Source organism: Neomonachus schauinslandi, chromosome 9, assembly GCF_002201575.2.
Source record: "Neomonachus schauinslandi chromosome 9, ASM220157v2, whole genome shotgun sequence".
NCBI lineage: Eukaryota > Metazoa > Chordata > Mammalia > Carnivora > Phocidae > Neomonachus > Neomonachus schauinslandi.
This window is the reverse complement of record NC_058411.1, coordinates 110,157,739-110,176,156: the sequence shown is the minus strand read 5'-3', so window position 1 is coordinate 110,176,156 and position 18,418 is coordinate 110,157,739. Positions and strand designations below refer to the sequence as shown.

At 35.4% G+C, this 18,418-nt stretch overlaps 1 protein-coding gene across 1 annotated transcript in view; it reads right to left on the bottom strand.

Annotated features, from left to right (window-relative positions):
* ARIH1 (ariadne RBR E3 ubiquitin protein ligase 1) overlaps window positions 1–18,418 on the bottom strand; it is a 125,585-nt gene that overhangs the window by 33,647 nt on the left and 73,520 nt on the right. The window contains exons 3-5 of the mRNA XM_021694009.1: window positions 15,882–16,026; window positions 8,107–8,199; window positions 7,563–7,618 (exon numbers count right to left, since the gene is read on the bottom strand). Coding sequence (XP_021549684.1) covers window positions 7,563–7,618; window positions 8,107–8,199; window positions 15,882–16,026 — 294 coding nt within the window. The remainder of the gene's footprint in view (window positions 1–7,562; window positions 7,619–8,106; window positions 8,200–15,881; window positions 16,027–18,418) is intronic.

The following is an 18,418-nucleotide window of genomic DNA, read 5'->3' as shown; positions in this document are numbered from 1 at the left end:
GACATACAACTCTAATGTCACATGTTACCAAAGCATTTTCCATAAAGTCTCAGTGGACTACCTTAAAAATAGATACAATCTTGGGGCACCTGGGTGGCTCAGTTGGTTAAGCATCTGAACTCCTGATTTCAGCTCAGGTCATGATCTCAGAGCTGTAAGATGGAGCCCTGCTTCGGGCTCTGCACTGGGGATGGAGCCTGCTTGGGATTCTCTCTTTTTCTCCCTCTCCCTTTGCCCTTCCTGCACCCCCCCTTTTACCCCTACAGCCTTGGAGTAAAAAAAGATCTGAGTAGCAATAATCATAAATGGAGAAAAATGATGAGTTAGATGCCATTAAAATGCAAACTTTTGTTCATCAAAAATCATTAAGAGAGAGAAAAGGGAAGCTACACATAAGGGAATTTAGTTGTAACAAAAAACTATCAGAATATTTAAAGAATTCTTATAAAGCAACAAAGTAACAAAATTTTAAGTGATCTGAATGGGCACTTCATAAAAAAAGATATCTAAGAGGCTAATGGAAAGGTGTCTGACATCATTACCCACCAGGAAATTAAAAGTTAAAACCCTAAGGAGATCTCCTTACATACCCACCAGAATGGATAAAATTAGTGATTATAAATATGGGCAAGGAGTAAAGCAGTCACACACAACTATTTTGGAAAACCACTTGGCAGTATCTTTTGAAGCTAAAACCTCACTCCTGAGTATATACTCAAAAGAAGTCAGTGCATGTTTATCAAAAGACACATATAAAATATTCTTTGTAGCTTTCTCATAGTAGTCAAAACCAAGCAAACCAAAAAACTCCCAATGTCTTCTCTCAGGAGAATGAAATACGTTAGTCATAACGAAAAAACCCCAAACAAACCTAAAAACATAGATATATTTAATACATGCACATATCTCAAAGACATTAATTACGTTAACTGAAGCAGATACACACTCACAAGAAGAATACATGCTACATGATCCCATATAAATGAGGCTCAAGAACAGGCAAAACTAACTGATGGTGACAGAAATCATGACAGGGAACAAGGGTGAGATGGATCCCGTCTTAAGGCGCCTAAGGATGAACATTCTGGGTACTGGAAAAGTTCTTGATCTGGGTGGTTAGTAAAACAAACATACTTTTAAGGTTAATGTGCTTTACATACTTTAGTCACTATATTTAAAAACTTAATAAAAAAGTAAAATAAAAATCAACATACAGCAAACTGAGCCTATTGCACTTAAGAATAAGGATCTTCCCCTGTAAAAGCTGAGATGCTTACAGTACTGAGATTAACACATATCAAAATTTAGTCTGTCTCTTGCCTCAGATGGTACAAACTGTATGACTTCAGCTTCATAACTGTATTTGTAACCTTTAAGATACTGTTAGAATAAAAACCATATGATTAAGATGTTAGGAATATTCTTCTTGGAGCAGCACTGACTTAGAAGACTACATTTACTTCTTTCTGGATCCACTCAACTACTTGATGTAATATTTATGTAGTTATATTACAAAAGTACTGGTTTACAATTTTGTGAATAAACTTATTGACAAAACATGAAAGAATCTGTTCCAGAACAGAAAAAAACAACTATAAAGTTGGCAACATAAAGTAATTATATATCTAATAGAAACTAGGAGGTGAAAGAGATAAAAGTGAATGACAACAAAGAGGTATCTCTCCACCTTCCACAGTAAGGAGTTAAGATATACTGCTTACAGTTGATGGAACAGAAAATAACCATTAAATAGCATTTAAGTTATATTATCTAATTTAAAACAATTTATTTTTGCATATATGTAATATCCATTCTGTAAGGCATTTAGAAGAGAATTTAAAACCAAATGTAGTAACAATGGCTATAAGAGTGCTACTTGCATTCCACTTTGAGAAGAGTCATTTCAGGAATGAATGTGACATCTATTTTGTATTGAATGCAGAGAAGTGTTTAAAGTCATATGTAATAAAGATGGATAAAAGAGTGCTTATAAAAAATTTAAAAATTAAATACATAAAAAATAGAACAATTTATTTTTCATATACCATGACCCTAAGATCATTTTTTAAAAATCTTATGTATCATTAAAGCTCAAAGTAAAAGCATTTGCTTTAATTTTGCTAGAAGTGAGCAACAAGTTCCTGTCATCATCTCTGTTTTAAAACCTCCATAGATGAAAATAAATCATAAAATTTTTTAGCAACATCTCATAGGATGTTGAATTAGAACACCACAATTCCAGATGTGTTAGCACTATCAGTGATTAGTCAAGATGAAACTAAATAATATTACTTGAAGGTATTTAAAGACTTAATAGATACAAGTTTACCTTTACCATCCCTAAGATTAATAGAGAAACTATACATAGAAAAGAAATTTAGGCCCTAAAACAACTGTATTAAAAAAATAACCAAGTGCTAAGATGAATAAAAATAGATGAATATTTATTTGGTCTCAAGTGATAAATAATTTAGAGAAATGATTTTCATTAGTCCATGAAAACATCAAGGACAAATCTTAGGATAAAGAAAAATTCTCAAAGTATCCAGTTACCCTCCTGACTGTGAAAGCATAACATTGTGTAGGGGAGACCCACTTAACCAAAGAGCCTTGATGGTATAGCACAAATCCATCACTAATGTATACAATGATGATATATGCTTATAAAAACAAGAGAGAATAATATATTTCCAATTACTTATTCAAGGATACATGCGTATTACATATCCATTGCTAAGGAATAAAAAAATGAATCTACGATATAACTTAGGCACTTATGATCACACATCTTGAATGGAAATAGGCATTTAGTGAACATAAATGGGGGCCTGGAGTCATACAGCTTATGGTCTAAGAAAGAATACAGACATGAATTACAATTACAATTGTAGGCAATTACAAAAATGTATAGTAAGGGAATATGGGCGAGTTAAGGAGCACATAGGATATATATCTGCCCAAACCAATATGCAAATCTAAACTAAGACCTGAAGAATGACTAAGAGGATGAGTAAGTTAACAGAACTGAAGAACAAAATAGGAAGAGAGTACTGCAAATAAGTCAAGAGACCTTAGAGAAAAAGTAAACAAAGTCAAACCAAACCAAATGCAAATAAAATGCACAGTACTTTCAAGAAGCCAAGTTTCACACTGCTAGAAAAGAGAATGTGAGAAAAGTTGAGATGAAGCTGCACAGGTAAGCAATATAGAATGGAAATGAAGAACTGAAAGGTGATGAAACAATTTAAGGGAATCACTTAGGAACCAGTCATAGATTGCCAGCTAAGAGAATATGACAGCCTGGATCAGGTTAATGGCAGCAGGAACAGAGGGAAATGGATGGACTTAAGACTAATTAGGATGTGGAAATGATAGAATGTGGTGTAAGGATCACTCTGGGAGAAAAATGAATCAGGGATATCATCAGGCTTCTAATTTAGGCAAGTCTTTAACACCTTGTGGTTACCATCTCTTGATACTGAGCAGCCGGAAGAATGAGTTTGGTGGTGGTGGTAGGAGAACTGGACAAGGCAAAGCCTGAGGAATATACATATGAAGATGCCTGATAGGCAGTGGCATATGTGGGTTCCAAGCTCAGAAGAGAGAGTTGACCTGGACATACAAATCTGGGCCCAATGTATGATTAAGAAGAGTGTATAAAGTGAGAAGAAACCTAGAACCCCAAACAGCAATATTTTAGGAAGAGGCAGAAAAAGACGATTTGGCAAAGTCAACTGGAGTAGATCTGAAATAGGCCTAGAGAGGTGGCCTTGGGTGTTGGTATCTGTGTAAAGGGAATTTTACTGGAAATGAATACATTAGGAAAATGAAAGGCTATGGCAGCAGTTCTCAAACTCAAGCATACATCAGAACAACACTAGGAGAGCTTGTTCAGATTGCTGGACACCATCCCCAGAGTTTCTGATTCAGTAAGTCTGGATCTGGGCCTGAGAATGTGCATTTTTAACAAGTTCCTAGGTAATGCTGATGCTGCTTGTTGAGGGATTACATTCTGAAAACCACAGGGTTAGGGTAAAGAATAACAGACTATACATATGGACACTGAAATCACACTGGATGACAGCAAACCTTGGGAGAAAGAGAGTGAGGTGTTAACGCTATAATTAAGTGGGAGCGACCCAAGAAGTCAAGCGAATAAAAGCAGAAAGGACTACAGCATAGCTGGATAACTTAAGACCAAGGATATACATGGATTTTAAACTGAAGTCGAGAAACTAAGGGCTTAGGACAATGACTTTGCCTCCTGACCATAAGGTGTATCAGGGAAAAAGCCAGCTTCAACTTGAGAAGGTTATAGGAGAATGTGTGTTCAGGAAAGAATCTGGTTTCAGGTTCAAGTCAAGTTCCAAATGAGTTGAATTCAAATTAAAACAAACTATTTTTTAATCTATCAAATTTAAAAATTAAAAATGGTAACACCATGACTGTGAAGGAGTCTATTTCTTTCATACTAAGAAAAAAACTGTTACGCATATTCAATTATTTATTTATAAGAAAGAAAATGGAAGATATATGCCAACAGTATACAATGACATAAAGTGAAAAATAAAAATTCCTCTTCCTAATCCTCAAGCCCTAGCTGATATCACCCCTGAAATGCTCTTATAAGTATTCTCCAAATTTTCTGTGCATGTGCCAGGCTATGTGCCAGGCTGCATATCTAAAGAGCACAAGAAACCCCAGAGGATACACACAAAGAGAACCACATCTAGATATATCACCGTTAAACTGTCTTAAGCTAAAGACACAGCAAATCTTAAAAAGTAGCAAATAGGGAACAATGAGATTAACTGCTGACTTTTCAGAAACAATGAATGCATGAAGACAGTAGAATGACATATTCAAAGTGATGCTAATGCATGAAAGGCCAAAGAGCACATAAATTTGTAGAAATTGTCAAACTGCATTACAAAAAGGTTGCAACAGTTTATATTCTCTACTGTACTATATTCTCACATTACGTTTTACCAAACTGTTTAATTCTTACTAATCCAAAATGCAAACAAAAAACACAACTTTTTAAAATTGGAGTATCAAATTCTGATTTACATTTACATAGTTTACATAATGTTTATTAGCATTCAAATTTTTCTTTTCTTTTTTAAGATTTTACTTATTTGTGAGAGAGAGAGAGAGAGAGAGAGAGAGGCGGGCACATGTACAAGCAGGGGGAGCAGCAGAGGGAGAGGGAGAAGCAGACTCCTTGCTGAGCAAGGAGCAGGATGCGGAACTCAATCCCAGGACCCTGGGATCATAACCTGAGCCGAAGGCAGCTGCTTAACCGACTGAGCCATCCAGGCGCCCTTCAAACTTCTTTCATCGTGAACTGCTTTCCATAGGATTATCTTCTTCTTGATTTGTAAGAGCCCTTATGATATTAGCCACATTCATTTTATGTGTTGAAAATATTTACTCCATTCCCCGCAAAAAAAATTTCATTCATTTTCATAAATTCATAGCCGCATCTCCCTAATCCAAATGCCTCCCCACTCTAAACTATCCTCCACTATACCAAAGTTGTATTTTTTTTTTTAAAGCTTATTTATTTTTAGTAATCTGTATACCAAACATGGGGCTTGACCCCATCAAGAGTCACATGCTCTTCTGACTAAGCCAGTCAGGGGTCCCCGACCCCAGCCAAATACATTGTATTTCTTAAAATATAAATCTTATTTTAACAGTCTGAAACCTTCTATGATGAAACTCAAACTGTCAAGGTCCTTTTATCCTCATCTCTAATATCCTGCTACACTCTACTCTAGCCACCACAGAATACTTAATAGAGAAAAGCTCATGAAATATTTTAAAAATATTGGTATTCTTTAAGCAGTGTTACCCTCCACTCCCTCGATCCAAATTTTTACCCCATTTATATTACTCCTTAGACTCTTCAGGTGGAGGGGCACCTTGGTGGCTCAGTCGGTTAAGCATCTGCCTTTGGCTCAGGTCATGATCCTGGAGTCCCGGGATGGAGCCTGGAGTCCTGGGATAGAGCCCGATGCATTGGGCTCCCCAATCAGTGGGGAGTCTGCCTCTCCCTCTGCCCCTCCCCCTGCTCCTTTTCTCTCTCTTGCTCACTCTCAACTAGCTAAATAAAATCTTAAAAAAAAAAAAAAAACTCTTCAGGTGGAATAATTTGCTTCTTTCTAACTGTACTTTATACATGCCTCTATATATAAAGTTTAAACTCTGCATTTTAGTATTATGAACCCCTTGGGAGAAGGAAATCTATCTTATGCTTCCAAGTAAGTGTTTGGGTAATGGATAAAAGGATACAGTGACCTGTGCTGATGAAATGTACTGATGAAACTGATGTATTGATGAAAGAACACAAGGAATCAAAGTATCAAGGGATAAGATATAGACAACTGGAAGGATGGTGGTACTTCAGGATGATACATAACTTATTTCTGCTAGCTTAAAACAATAATGGAAAAAAGGTTCACTGAAAGATAGAAACAGTATTAACATAGAGCTAACAACAAGCAATAGTAAATATGTTTTAGTAAACCAAAGTAGGTTGAGGTTAATAAATTGGAATCAGTGAGCTATATAAACTGTACTGGTTAAGTCAATTTAAGGCTTTATTAGGTAGCTTAGGAAATTTGCTCATTAAAGTCCATGGCTGTTTTTACTTTTATTACCTTCAAATCCCAGTGCTTAAACACAGACAAACCTTTCTGTATAGGCAATTACCCAGTACTAACTACATAATCTGTTTGCAGATAGTTCAGGCCCTCAATCTGTTTATCTTCCTAGGTGAAGTCAATTAGGTAGCCTGAGGCTATGAAACAGCACTGATTCAAGAATTAAACAACCCAGGATATCAACCACAGGTTCAGGACTAAAATCTATGCTTGTTTCTTCAACTTACTTTCTCCCTTCATAAGAGAACCTTTCTCAAGAGCAGTTAGCCAACAACTTCCAGATGTAGTGCCTTTGAGAGCAGTGTTTCAAATGCGGCCCCATTCCCCCTGGGTACCTCCTAGTGAATGACGGAGCCTGGAAGGGAATTATGGCCCAGCCATTTCTGCTTCCTGAGGCATTCATCTATAGGCAATCTATGGAGTGGAGTTCCCTACAGGGCTGCCAGAGACTTACAGCTGCCCCATAGTCAGAGTCTCTTCCTACTTCCTTGTCTCTTTTAACAGGTGTCATACCTGAATCAAAATGTATCTACTCCTTTCTCTTTAACCTGCACAGATGCTATCCTACAACAATCTCCTTCCCTTTTAACTCTATCTTGGCATCTGCTTCCCACAGGACCTCAACTGACATACCAACATATCCTATTCTCCACTTCCAAGGTTTACTAAAACCTAGCTATCATATATTGCCCAGTATTTTGCCATATGTTTACAAGAATAGTATCTGGGCATTTAACTAATAAGTTAGAAATGAGCTTTTGTACAATGAAGGAATGTAGATTAGAAAGTCTCTTCCAACTAAAAATTCCATCTCCTCTGAGATTTGAGCAAAAATTAATTTGGTTTAACCAACTAACCAATATTCAACATGCATAATCTATCAAAAATACTTACATAACTGTGTTGTCATCCACTAAGATATCACAACCATGAGCAGGACACGAAATAGTCTGAAAAAGATTGAAATTTAAACTATGTCTTCATTCAACAAATATTTACTGAATGCTTACCATCGCCAGGCACTTCAGTAGGTTGCGAATACCTTAACATTTATAGAATCTTAATCGTTCCCTTTCTATTAAAGGAAATGTATGTGTGTGTTTATCACCATAAGGTAACTAGAACTGCTGACCTGAATAATTGGTTTGTCAATATAAAACTTGAAAGGCACAAGCAAGACACCTGACAAAACTGTTCAACAAGTTTAGCCTATATACACATCCTAATGCTGCTGAGAAAACATTACCTGAATTCTATCTTTAACTGGACTGCCACATTGTAAATAGAAAAAAAGCTTTAATTATCTTTTAGTCTTAATATAGAAAAAAGTTCCCCATGCAATTCATAATTGACAATGCTTCACCTGTTTATATTTCTGCAAAGGTCTAAACACTGAAGGAAGTTCAACAAAAACTAAAAATCAAATTGGCATCTTTACCTGTCCCATGCCTTCCTCCATTATTTTGGTAGTTAAATATTCACTCCAGCACTGCATACAAAACTTATGTCCACATTCAAGGCCAGTGAAATACTGCAACAAAAATAATACATGGACTTTTAAAAGACATTATCAGAAAAATCACTATACATAGTGACTCAGTAAGTCTCTTATTAATTAGATCACATTTCTCAAAGTGGCTAAAATGTCTAATTTGACAAGACTAGTTGGCTCCTAAAATAAACTTCTTGGTGGTGAAACATAGACATGCAAATACATTTAACATAAAATACCTAATTAGAAATAGAAATGCATCTACAGTAGATACTTGCAATTTTTAGGAAAGGCAGACAAGTTCGTATTAAATATAAGAATATGTTATGTACCAATAAGCATATGAAAAGATGCTAAAAATCCTTACTTATCAGAGAAATGTAAATCAAAACCACAATGAGACAGGACTTCACACTCACTAGGACAGCTATATTCAAAAAGAGAGTTACAAGTGTTGGGAAGGATGTGGAGAAATTAGAACCCTCATACACTGCTGGTGGGAATGTGCAATAGTAGAGGTGCTTTGGAAAACACTGGCAGTTTCTCAAACAATCAAACACAGAGTTACTCATGATCCAGCAATTCCGGTCCTAGGTATATACCCAAAAGAAATGAAAACACAGCTCCACACAAAAACTTGTATACGAATATTCACAGCACTATCATCCAAGGTAACCCCAAAGTGGACACAACCTAAATGTCCATTGACTGAAGAATGGATAAACAAAATGTGGAATATCCATATAAAAGAACAGTATTCAGGCATAAAAAGGACTGAAGTATTGATATATACTATAATGCAGGTAAGCCTTGAAAACATTATGCTAAATGAAAGAAGCCACAAAAGACCACATATTGTTTGATTTCCATGTATATGAAAGGTCCAGAGAATAGGCAAATTCATAGAGAAAGTTGATTAGTGGTTGCCTCGGATTGAGTGGCTTGTGGGGTAAGGGTCCGTAGCGACTCTAAGAGGAGACGAGGTTTCTTTTTGGGGTTATGAAAATGTTCTAAAATTTACTGTGGTAGTGACTGTGAAACTCTGTGACTATACTAAAAACCACTTTAAATAAGTGAACTGTATCATATGTGAATTATATCTCAAAGCTGTATTAAAAAATGTCACACACACACACACAAAATATCACACAAATATAGACTTCTGAGTTGCACAGAATGTAGCTTACCTAATCAATAAAATCTTATGGAAACCAAAAGATTTATTCAGATAGCTAAGAATAATAGTAACATTTGTTCTAATCTTGTATTACTTACATGATTTGAAATACTACTAATTTGATGGATAGTTAAATGAAGTATATTATATCCTGTAATATACAAATAATGGTCACCAGTTTCAACTAAGAATATTTTACAATATTTACTCTAAATTATTATTTTTTTTTATTTATTTGAGAGAGAGAAAGAGAGAGAGCACATGAGAGGGGGGAGGGTCAGAGGGAGAAGCAGACCCCCTGCTGAGCAAGGAGCCTGATATGGGACTCGATCCCGGGACTCCAGGATCATGACCTGAGCCGAAGGCAGTCGCTTAACCAACTGAGCCACCCAGGCGCCCTAAATTATTTTTAAATGAATAGGTAATACAGGTTCATGGTTAAAAACAATTATTTAATAGTATGAGTTTATGTTGAAAAATAAGTCTCCCATTTTTTAACTTTGTTTTTTTTTTAAAGATTTTATTTGACAGAGAGAGCGAGCGAGAGCACAAGCAGTGGGAACGGCAGAGGGAGAGGGATAAGCAGGTTCCCCACAGAGCAGGGAGCTTGATGCAGGGCTTGATCCCAGGACCCTGGGATCGTAACCTGAGCCAAAGGCAGACACTTAACCAACTGAGCCACCCAGGTGCCCCTGAAAAATAAGTCTCCCTTATCCCCATCCTTGTCCTCTACTTCAGGAAAGTAATCGCTATTTCAATATCTTACATATTCTGCCAGACACGTTCTAACATACACAGTACACACAGCAAGAGTAGCACACACTCTCATCTTGGTTAATTATTATTTAATAGATTTCTCACGTGGTTCTACATTAGTACACAGGGGTCCACCCCTTTATACAGTCTGTGTGAAGGTACCATAATTTATTTAAATAATCCACCATTAATGGACATTTAGACTATTTTTTTTTCTTCCACTATGCTACTGCACTGGCTATATATACATCATTGTGATCATGCAAATGCATCTTGGGACTAACTTGTATAAGTGACATTATAATATATTTACATTTACATTTTAATAGATTATTAAATACACTTTACTTTTACATTTACACTTTAATAGAATTATCAAGCTTCATTCAAAGAGGTTGTAGCAGCTTATACTGTTCAAGAGAACCTGGTTTCCCAACAACCCTGTCAACATAGTATATTATCAAAACTCCTTGATCTTTGCCAATCTAACAGGTGAAAATGAAGTAACTTCATTAGTTTTGATTTTAATTTATTTTATGAGTGAAGTTTAAACATCTGAAAGAAGATTTAAGACTATGTATTTTTCTGTGCACTCTCTTCACCTACTATGCCCATTTTTCCACTGGGTTTATATTTTTCCTTAGTGATTTAGTGGGGATTGTTACCTATTTAGAAAACTGGCCATTTATAAGCATAGAAAATATTTTGTTTTAAATCTGAATGCTCACATTTTGTTGCCATAAAGAAGCTCTCTACTTGTATGTAGCAAGTGTATTAGTTTTAAAATTTCCGGCTTCTAAATTAACTTTAATATAAAGAGTTAGGAAGGAATTTAAGATTCTACTCCAGATGGCAACCAAGTTGTTCCAATACCATTTACTGAAATCACCTTATTTGAAATGCACCCTTCTACAATACACCAAATTCCCCTCACACATATTTAACTCTATCTTGTTCCACTGCACTAATTATTCTTGTATTTGGTAGGACTAGTTCCTCCTTACTCCCGTAAATCTAGTCTTCTTTTTCAATATTTTACTATTATTCTCTCTCTCCAAATACTCAAGTCATCTTTTTATCTCCTTTAGTATTTAAAGTTTTCTTCAGAATAGATCTTTCACATTTCTTGCCAAGTTTATTTCTAGCTCTTTTATTCTTTTTGTGGCCCACATTAAATGGTACTTTTTATTCCATTCCATTTTCTAACTAGCTGTTATCTGAAAAATGCTCATGACATTTCTGATATTGCTTATGACATTCAGATACAAATAGTTAGGATACAAAATTCTATACAATAGCACATCAACTATATACAGAATGCCCAGAAGCAGATATGGAAAAAATGTATCAAAGTCCTGAGACTAGTCTTATGGATCAAATGACATGGAAAATATTTACCCAGCTTAAAATGTGGTGCTATTCAGATTGACAAGGATTCTAACTCATTCACAGAACAAGTGAAGGTAAATATTTTGGAAATCAATATTCTCATCCATTAAAAAAAAAAAATCTAGGAAACAAAGAATCTATTCTCAATACTCCCCACTGGTAAAGGAGATCTGGCACTAACTTGTTGTCATATCACTAATGGAGAGCATCTGATTTTCAAGGCTATGAGAAGGAGCATTCTGTAAAGGACAATAATAGCAGTGTAAAAGATCAATAATTCTAAAATGTTTTATTCATGACTTAAAAATACATATGTATCCTCCTCATGTGCTTTGTTTTGTTTTGTTTTTTTCAAATAAGAATGCTTGAGATTGGGCGCCTGGGTGGCTCAGATGGTTAAGTGTCTGCCTTTGGCTCAGGTCATGATCCCAGGGTCCGGGGCTCAAGCCCCACATGGGGCTCCTGGCTCAGCGGGAAGCCCGCTTCTCTCTCTCCCTCTGCCTTTCCCCCTGCTCATGCTCTCTCTCTCACTCTCTGTATCTCTGTGTCTCAAATGTATAAATAAAATCTTAAAAAAAAAAAAGAATCCTTGAGATTGAGAGACCAGAGGTCACAATGGTTACCAAGTGATCATTTCAAGTAAGATCTCCACCTTTGGGAACTTCTGGGCCAACGATCATTATAAGAAAAAAACAAAGCTTTTTATTCTTTAAAGGCCTCTTTTTCAATAATTCTTCTAATTAGATAATAATACCAAACAAGATAAATTAGAAAAATAAATCACACACTCATGTCTAAAGATAAAGCAAAAACTAACCTGTGGTATAAACACATTTATTGTGCTCAAGAGTGGTGTCATTATCGTGGACATATCTGGGTATCACCTTCTGGTTCCATTTCCCTTTCCCTCCTCCTCCTTTCACATACTTGTTCCCTTACTACCTTGTGCTTACCTACTTGGGTCCGTGACTCAAAGGATAGGATTACTTATCAACAAACTTATTCATAAATAAATCTGACACAGAATACTTACTAAAAATACACAAAATATTACCTAAAACAGAAATTAATGGTCCTTTAAAAAAAGAACTGAAAGAGGGGCACCTGGGTGGCTCAGTTGGTTAAGCGACTGCCTTCAGCTCAGGTCATGATCCTGGAGTCCCAGGATCGAGTCCCGCATCGGGCTCCCTGCTCAGCAGGGAGTCTGCTTCTCCCTCTGACCCTCCCCCCTCTCCTGCTCTCTCTCTCTCATTCTCTCTCTCAAATAAATAAATAAAATCTTTAAAAAAAAAAAAAAAAAAAAAAAAAAGAACTGAAAGAATAAACACTCTTAAAGGGTTCATTTATCCTTGCCATTTTACATACACAGCAACTAATGTCAAACAGCAGTAAGAACATTAAGAAATATCTTTCCTCCATCAGAAGTTGCTCATATAATCTCTAAAGTTAAAGCCATTTTGTTTACAAAAACTGAATAATCAGGGCATCAGTTCCCTCATCCGAAAAATGGAATGGGTTAAAAAGGAATATAGGTTTGGACTTAGATTCCCAGCACAAAGATTCAGAGGTGCCCAAGGGGTGAGGGATGGGAGGGTGGATTATCCTCACAATCGTCAAAGTTGCCTTTATGTAACATATCTGATTCTTAGAATATACAAATTATTTACTTCATAAAAATGAGATATCACAGCCCAACCTATATTCCCTAGTAGAGTGAGGGTGTTAGCAGGGCTAGATCTTATGCTTTAATTCAAAACAACATTATTATAAAGTGAATGACTGTTGCCAGGGCTAAGAAACCCTTGTGTTGAGGCCAATGTATTGGGGAATTTATGAACTTTAAAAGTGCCCCAAAGTCTCAGGAAATTGTTTTTAAAGAAGAGATCACCCACAATAGTTAACCCCAAAGTGCTAAACTTGTTTGCATGTGGCACTGTATAAAGCTAAAGTTGCTTTCTGGAAGGATAAAGGTACTGAAGATATATACATTAATAAAAGGCTATATCAGTGTTTGAAGAGAGTGATGGAAATTGAAACATGGGAATTGTACAACAGAGGTAAAAAAAAAAAAAAAATCACTCATCCAATTAAAGCTTTCATGGCGTCTCAGGTGACATTTACTTGCAAAAGTGAAGAGGTTAAAATTATCTTTCTATATTAGTCTAAAAACCATGAGAAAAGAAGTCCTAGTTTTATCACACTATATTTTTTATAACACTTGGCATAGTTTCCATAACTCTTTAACTTACTTTCCAACCCATGTTGCTGTTTGCTTTCTTGTCCTGTCATTTACATAGCCTAACTTCCTTTAAAGAGCAATCTGTTCATCTTTAGTGCCTCCATTTCCTTTCCCATCTTCAAGTCAATGATTCTTCAGCCCATGCAGTGTGGTTTCTCATCTTACCATACTACTTAAACTAACTTTCCAATAGCATTGGTAAACTTCATGTTGTTAATTCCAAATTCACTTTTCAATTCTTTGAAGTTTTTTGCAATGTTTTTACCATTCTTGGAGGTACAGTCTCTTCCTCTGGCTTCTGTATTGCTTTATTTTCCTGGTTCACCTGACTATCACTTTTAGAGGTTATTTCACAGGTCAATTTCTGCGGGAAATTCTCCCCAATCTAACACTGGGTTAGGTATCTCTCTCCAACATGTTCCCACAGTATCATGCCCTATTCAAGTGCTTACTTTTCTTTCTGAATATGTCATTTTACTTATCTACCCAGCTAACCTGTAAATTATCTGAAGCAGGCATTATGCCTTTATTCTCCATTGTGTTTCTAACACTTTAAATAGTGCCTGGTGCACTGAATAAATGAATAAATGAATAGTAGGTTCTCTATCATCAGTTAAAAGTGCAAGTAAAATTTACAATGCAAATCTCCAGTCTTGATTTTTAATTCTAATTTGTTAAGACTGTTAGACAATACCAAGGGCACTGAGAAAGTTATAGGGGATATTTGTAAGCAGCTAGCTTCAGTACTCAAATTACATTTAAGATTTAAACGAGGGAGGAGCTGGTTATAATAGAGCAGGAGGAGAAATGCCAGGGAATAAGGAAACCCTGTATAATCTGGGACAATTCCTTGGGTCTCAGTATTACCTCACAGAAACTTTTACGAACTATACAAATGTCACCTGGCAAACAGAATTTGTTAAAGACAGACAATAAAATGGTCAAAACATGAATTTAATTATTTTTAATATTAAGTAACGTTGATTTTTTTTTTTAAATACTCAAGACTGTGATTTAAAGGAGGGAAATTATACAATTCTCAGAATAGTAGAGATTTGAAAGAATATCTTAACTCATTTGAAAGATAAAAATAACTCAGACCCAGTGAGATTTAATAATTACACAAAGCCAAATAGTTCGCATCAGAGCTATAATTAAAACTTGAGAATTTGGAAATTCAACTCAACACTTAACCTACAAAGTTATTTTAACTCATTGTTCTATTTCTCTAAGAGTACTTAATTTTCTTTTAAAACCTCTTTTCTAAGCACTTGGATGTGAGCAAATTAGTTCCCTTCAAATGGGCCTCTACAGAGATACATATATAAACTTCTAAAAAAACAATGAAAAAACTTCAATGTGTCAAAATACTAGTGACAGACTTTGTATATAGTAATTATTAGAAAGAGCTGCTTAACTATTAAAGCAGAGAATATGAATAAGATAGTTAGAATTAAGTTATTTCTTAGATATCTTGAAATATCTTAAAGAGGTGAATTCCAAGTGACTAAATACATTTATGCCACAAATAGTATTTTCTTGTAGTTACTAAAGTAAGGCCTTCACAGGAAGATTATGTTTAAGCCTAAAATTCTTTACTAGACACACCAAAATAAATTGTCTATATTCAGTGGGTTTTAAGGGGGATACTTTCACTCAATTAACTGGTCCCAGTGTCTGCTCCAACTGTTACCACTTGCTATATTTAAGAAATTTCATCAGAATGGATCTGTATAAGTGAAACTCTTCTGTTATGAAAAATCTTCAAAGCTCCCTAGTAAAATACTATTAAAGACATTTTATTAGTGTTTTGGGTATTTATTTTAAAATGTTAGGTTTAAATCTATCTTATTTTGGATAAAAAATAATTCTACTCACTGCCCACCTATTAAACAATTCTCCCATGATAGTAAAATAAACTCAGAATAGATTTAGGTGTTTAATGACAAGTTGCTGCTTTAAAAAGCAAACAGGGGAGGAAGGTGAATGAACAAGCTCTATTCTTTCTCTTCCTTTCCTTTATCCTTAATATTCTGATAGGTTACTGTTTTACTACAATATAATCCCAGACTCCCAGATCCTCCTCGGTTTAAATAATTTAAGTTGATTTACCCTCTGAAACAGAGAGTTAGTGCTAGCCTTAAACTACCAGATACTCACCGAGTTAGGGTAGTTCAAGTAGCAGATCTGACAAGGCATATCCTGTGCTGATGACCTTGTATTCATCTGGCGTGTTCGAGACTTTTTACTTGGATTAATTACATGACACTCAGCAAAGAGCTTCTCCAGGTTTCCATCAAAGTACCTGCATTATTTAAACAGAAAGGATGAGAGCCCAGCAATAGCACACTGTTAGAGCTCTCCAAAAACCTGATTTTCTATAGGGAACAGCAATGAACTGAATTAAAATAAACCCAGATCATAACCTTTTTGGCTCAGAGGAAAGGAGGTGTATGGCTACAAACTATAGCAAAATAGAGGTGCGTGTGTGTGTGTGTGTGTGTAAAGCAGATTAAGTTTTTGTTGCTATTTTGGTATTTTTTACTTCGTTTTTATCCTGGGAAGTTAAGCTATTAGTATTTTAACAGTACTACAACTAAAATTTAAGAATGCAAGTTGTACTATCTCTAGTGGTACTTTAATGAAGACTAATAGTATTCTAAAAGGCTAGGCTAATATTTTAAACAAATGACTTTATTAATAATTTTATACACCAGCTTAAATATATTAGCAAGTAAACTACCTACAAAGCATATTTTATCCCACAAATCACTTACATGTCTCATTCTACAAAACAGATTTCATTTCTAAATTTTTTTTAAAAATAATTTTTAATTTACTAGCAAAGGGGAGGAAGGAGGAAACAAAAAAAGTGTATCTTAAAATGTTTTTATATCAAATAATCTATATACTTAGCTTTTCATAAAATATGTTTGTTCTTTACATACAAAAAAGAGGTTCTCAACTTAAAGAATAAGTGATACTCAAAGGAGATTTCCAATTATTTTTAATGCAGGTCTTGTTCAGGTTTTGTGTCAAAGCACTTACTGTATCTCTAGGAAAATCACTCAAATGAGAACAAATCACATTACTCTCCCAAGACTAACAAATATCTATTTATAAATAACTACAGAATGTTTCAATGAAATGATCAAATTATTAATCAAAATGGCAATACATTATAAAAGGGGAACTCATATAAAGTTAAAGTTGTCACTGATGATTCAGCTAATCAAATTATATAGAGCAGAAAATCAAATGCTTTCCCCCTAATTATCTCTCAGAAAACCTAAGATGTCAAGTTTTATTTGAAAAGTAGAAAGCAGGGGCGCCTGGGTGACTCAGTCGTTAAGCGTCTGCTCAGGTCATGATCCCAGCGTCCTGGGATTGAGCTCCGCCTCAGCTGAGCAGGAAGCCTGCTTCTCCCTCTCCCACTCCCCCTGCTTGTGTTCCCTCTCTCGATCTGTATCTCTCTGTCAAATAAATAAATAAAATCTTTAAAAAAAAAAGTAGAAAGCATATGAAGCTACTAAATATGAACAGGTAAAGAAACTAAACACCTCGTTTTTAGAAAAAATATTCATGCTCATAAGAAGAGACAAACTTCTGCCATCCAAATTTGACTACATGAAATTAGTAACTCCTAATACTCTGGTGATCATTCTAGACACCATTCTATGCATACACAGCCAAAAAGACATGTGTCTATAATTTCATGTAAATAGTATTTATTCCAGATTTATAACCTTCAGTAAACAATATGTTAAGATATCTTTGTCAATGAACATACGTTTTCATCACTGCATAATATTCCACTGTAGGTATGTACTGTAATTTACCTAACTAGCCTTATATTAAGGGACATTTAAATGTTCCACATATAAATAATTCTAAATGAAAATCTTGGCCGATCTGATTGGGGGAAAATATCTAGACTTAACTTGCATTTCTTTGTTACTGAGGCTGAACACATTTTTCTGTGAACATCTTATTAATTTATGAGTTCAGTATGTCAACAGAAAGGGTAGCCCTTCTCATGGACTACTTTCTTCCCCTCAGTTTCTAGTTTGCCTTCAACCTTGTTTAATGATGTTTAACTGTCACATTTAATTTTCATGTAGGCACACTGATCATGCAACCCTGTTGTGAGTTCTGGATTTCATATCAAGCTTTACAAGATCTCATTACCTAAAGATTATAAAAATTCATCCATGATTTATTTAGGCTTAAACTGTTTTCCATTAAAACTGTTGATTCACAAGGGAATTATTTTTGTGTAATAAGGAATAAAGTTGGGATTCCATTTCATTTTTCTTAAAAGATTTTATTTATTTATTTGTGAAAGTGAGAGAGAGAGAGAGGGAGCACACAAGCAGGGAGAGCAGCAGGCAGAGGGAGAAGCAGGCTCCCTGCTGAGCAAGGAAAGGAGCCTGATGCAGGACCCAATCCCAGGACCCCAGGATCAGGATGGGAACCGATGGCAACCAAGGACAGCCACTCAACCCAGCGGCCCAGGCATCCTGGGATTCTATTTCATTTTAATCTAAATGGCTAACCATTTGCTGAAGGGTGTTTCAACTACCCCAAACACTTCCTCCTATCTTTAGGTCTCAGCTTAACGCTCAGTTCCTCCCCACTGTGGCCCCCAAATTAGGTAAGGTTCCCTGCATAACCTTCTCATGGTACTTTTGTGCTCT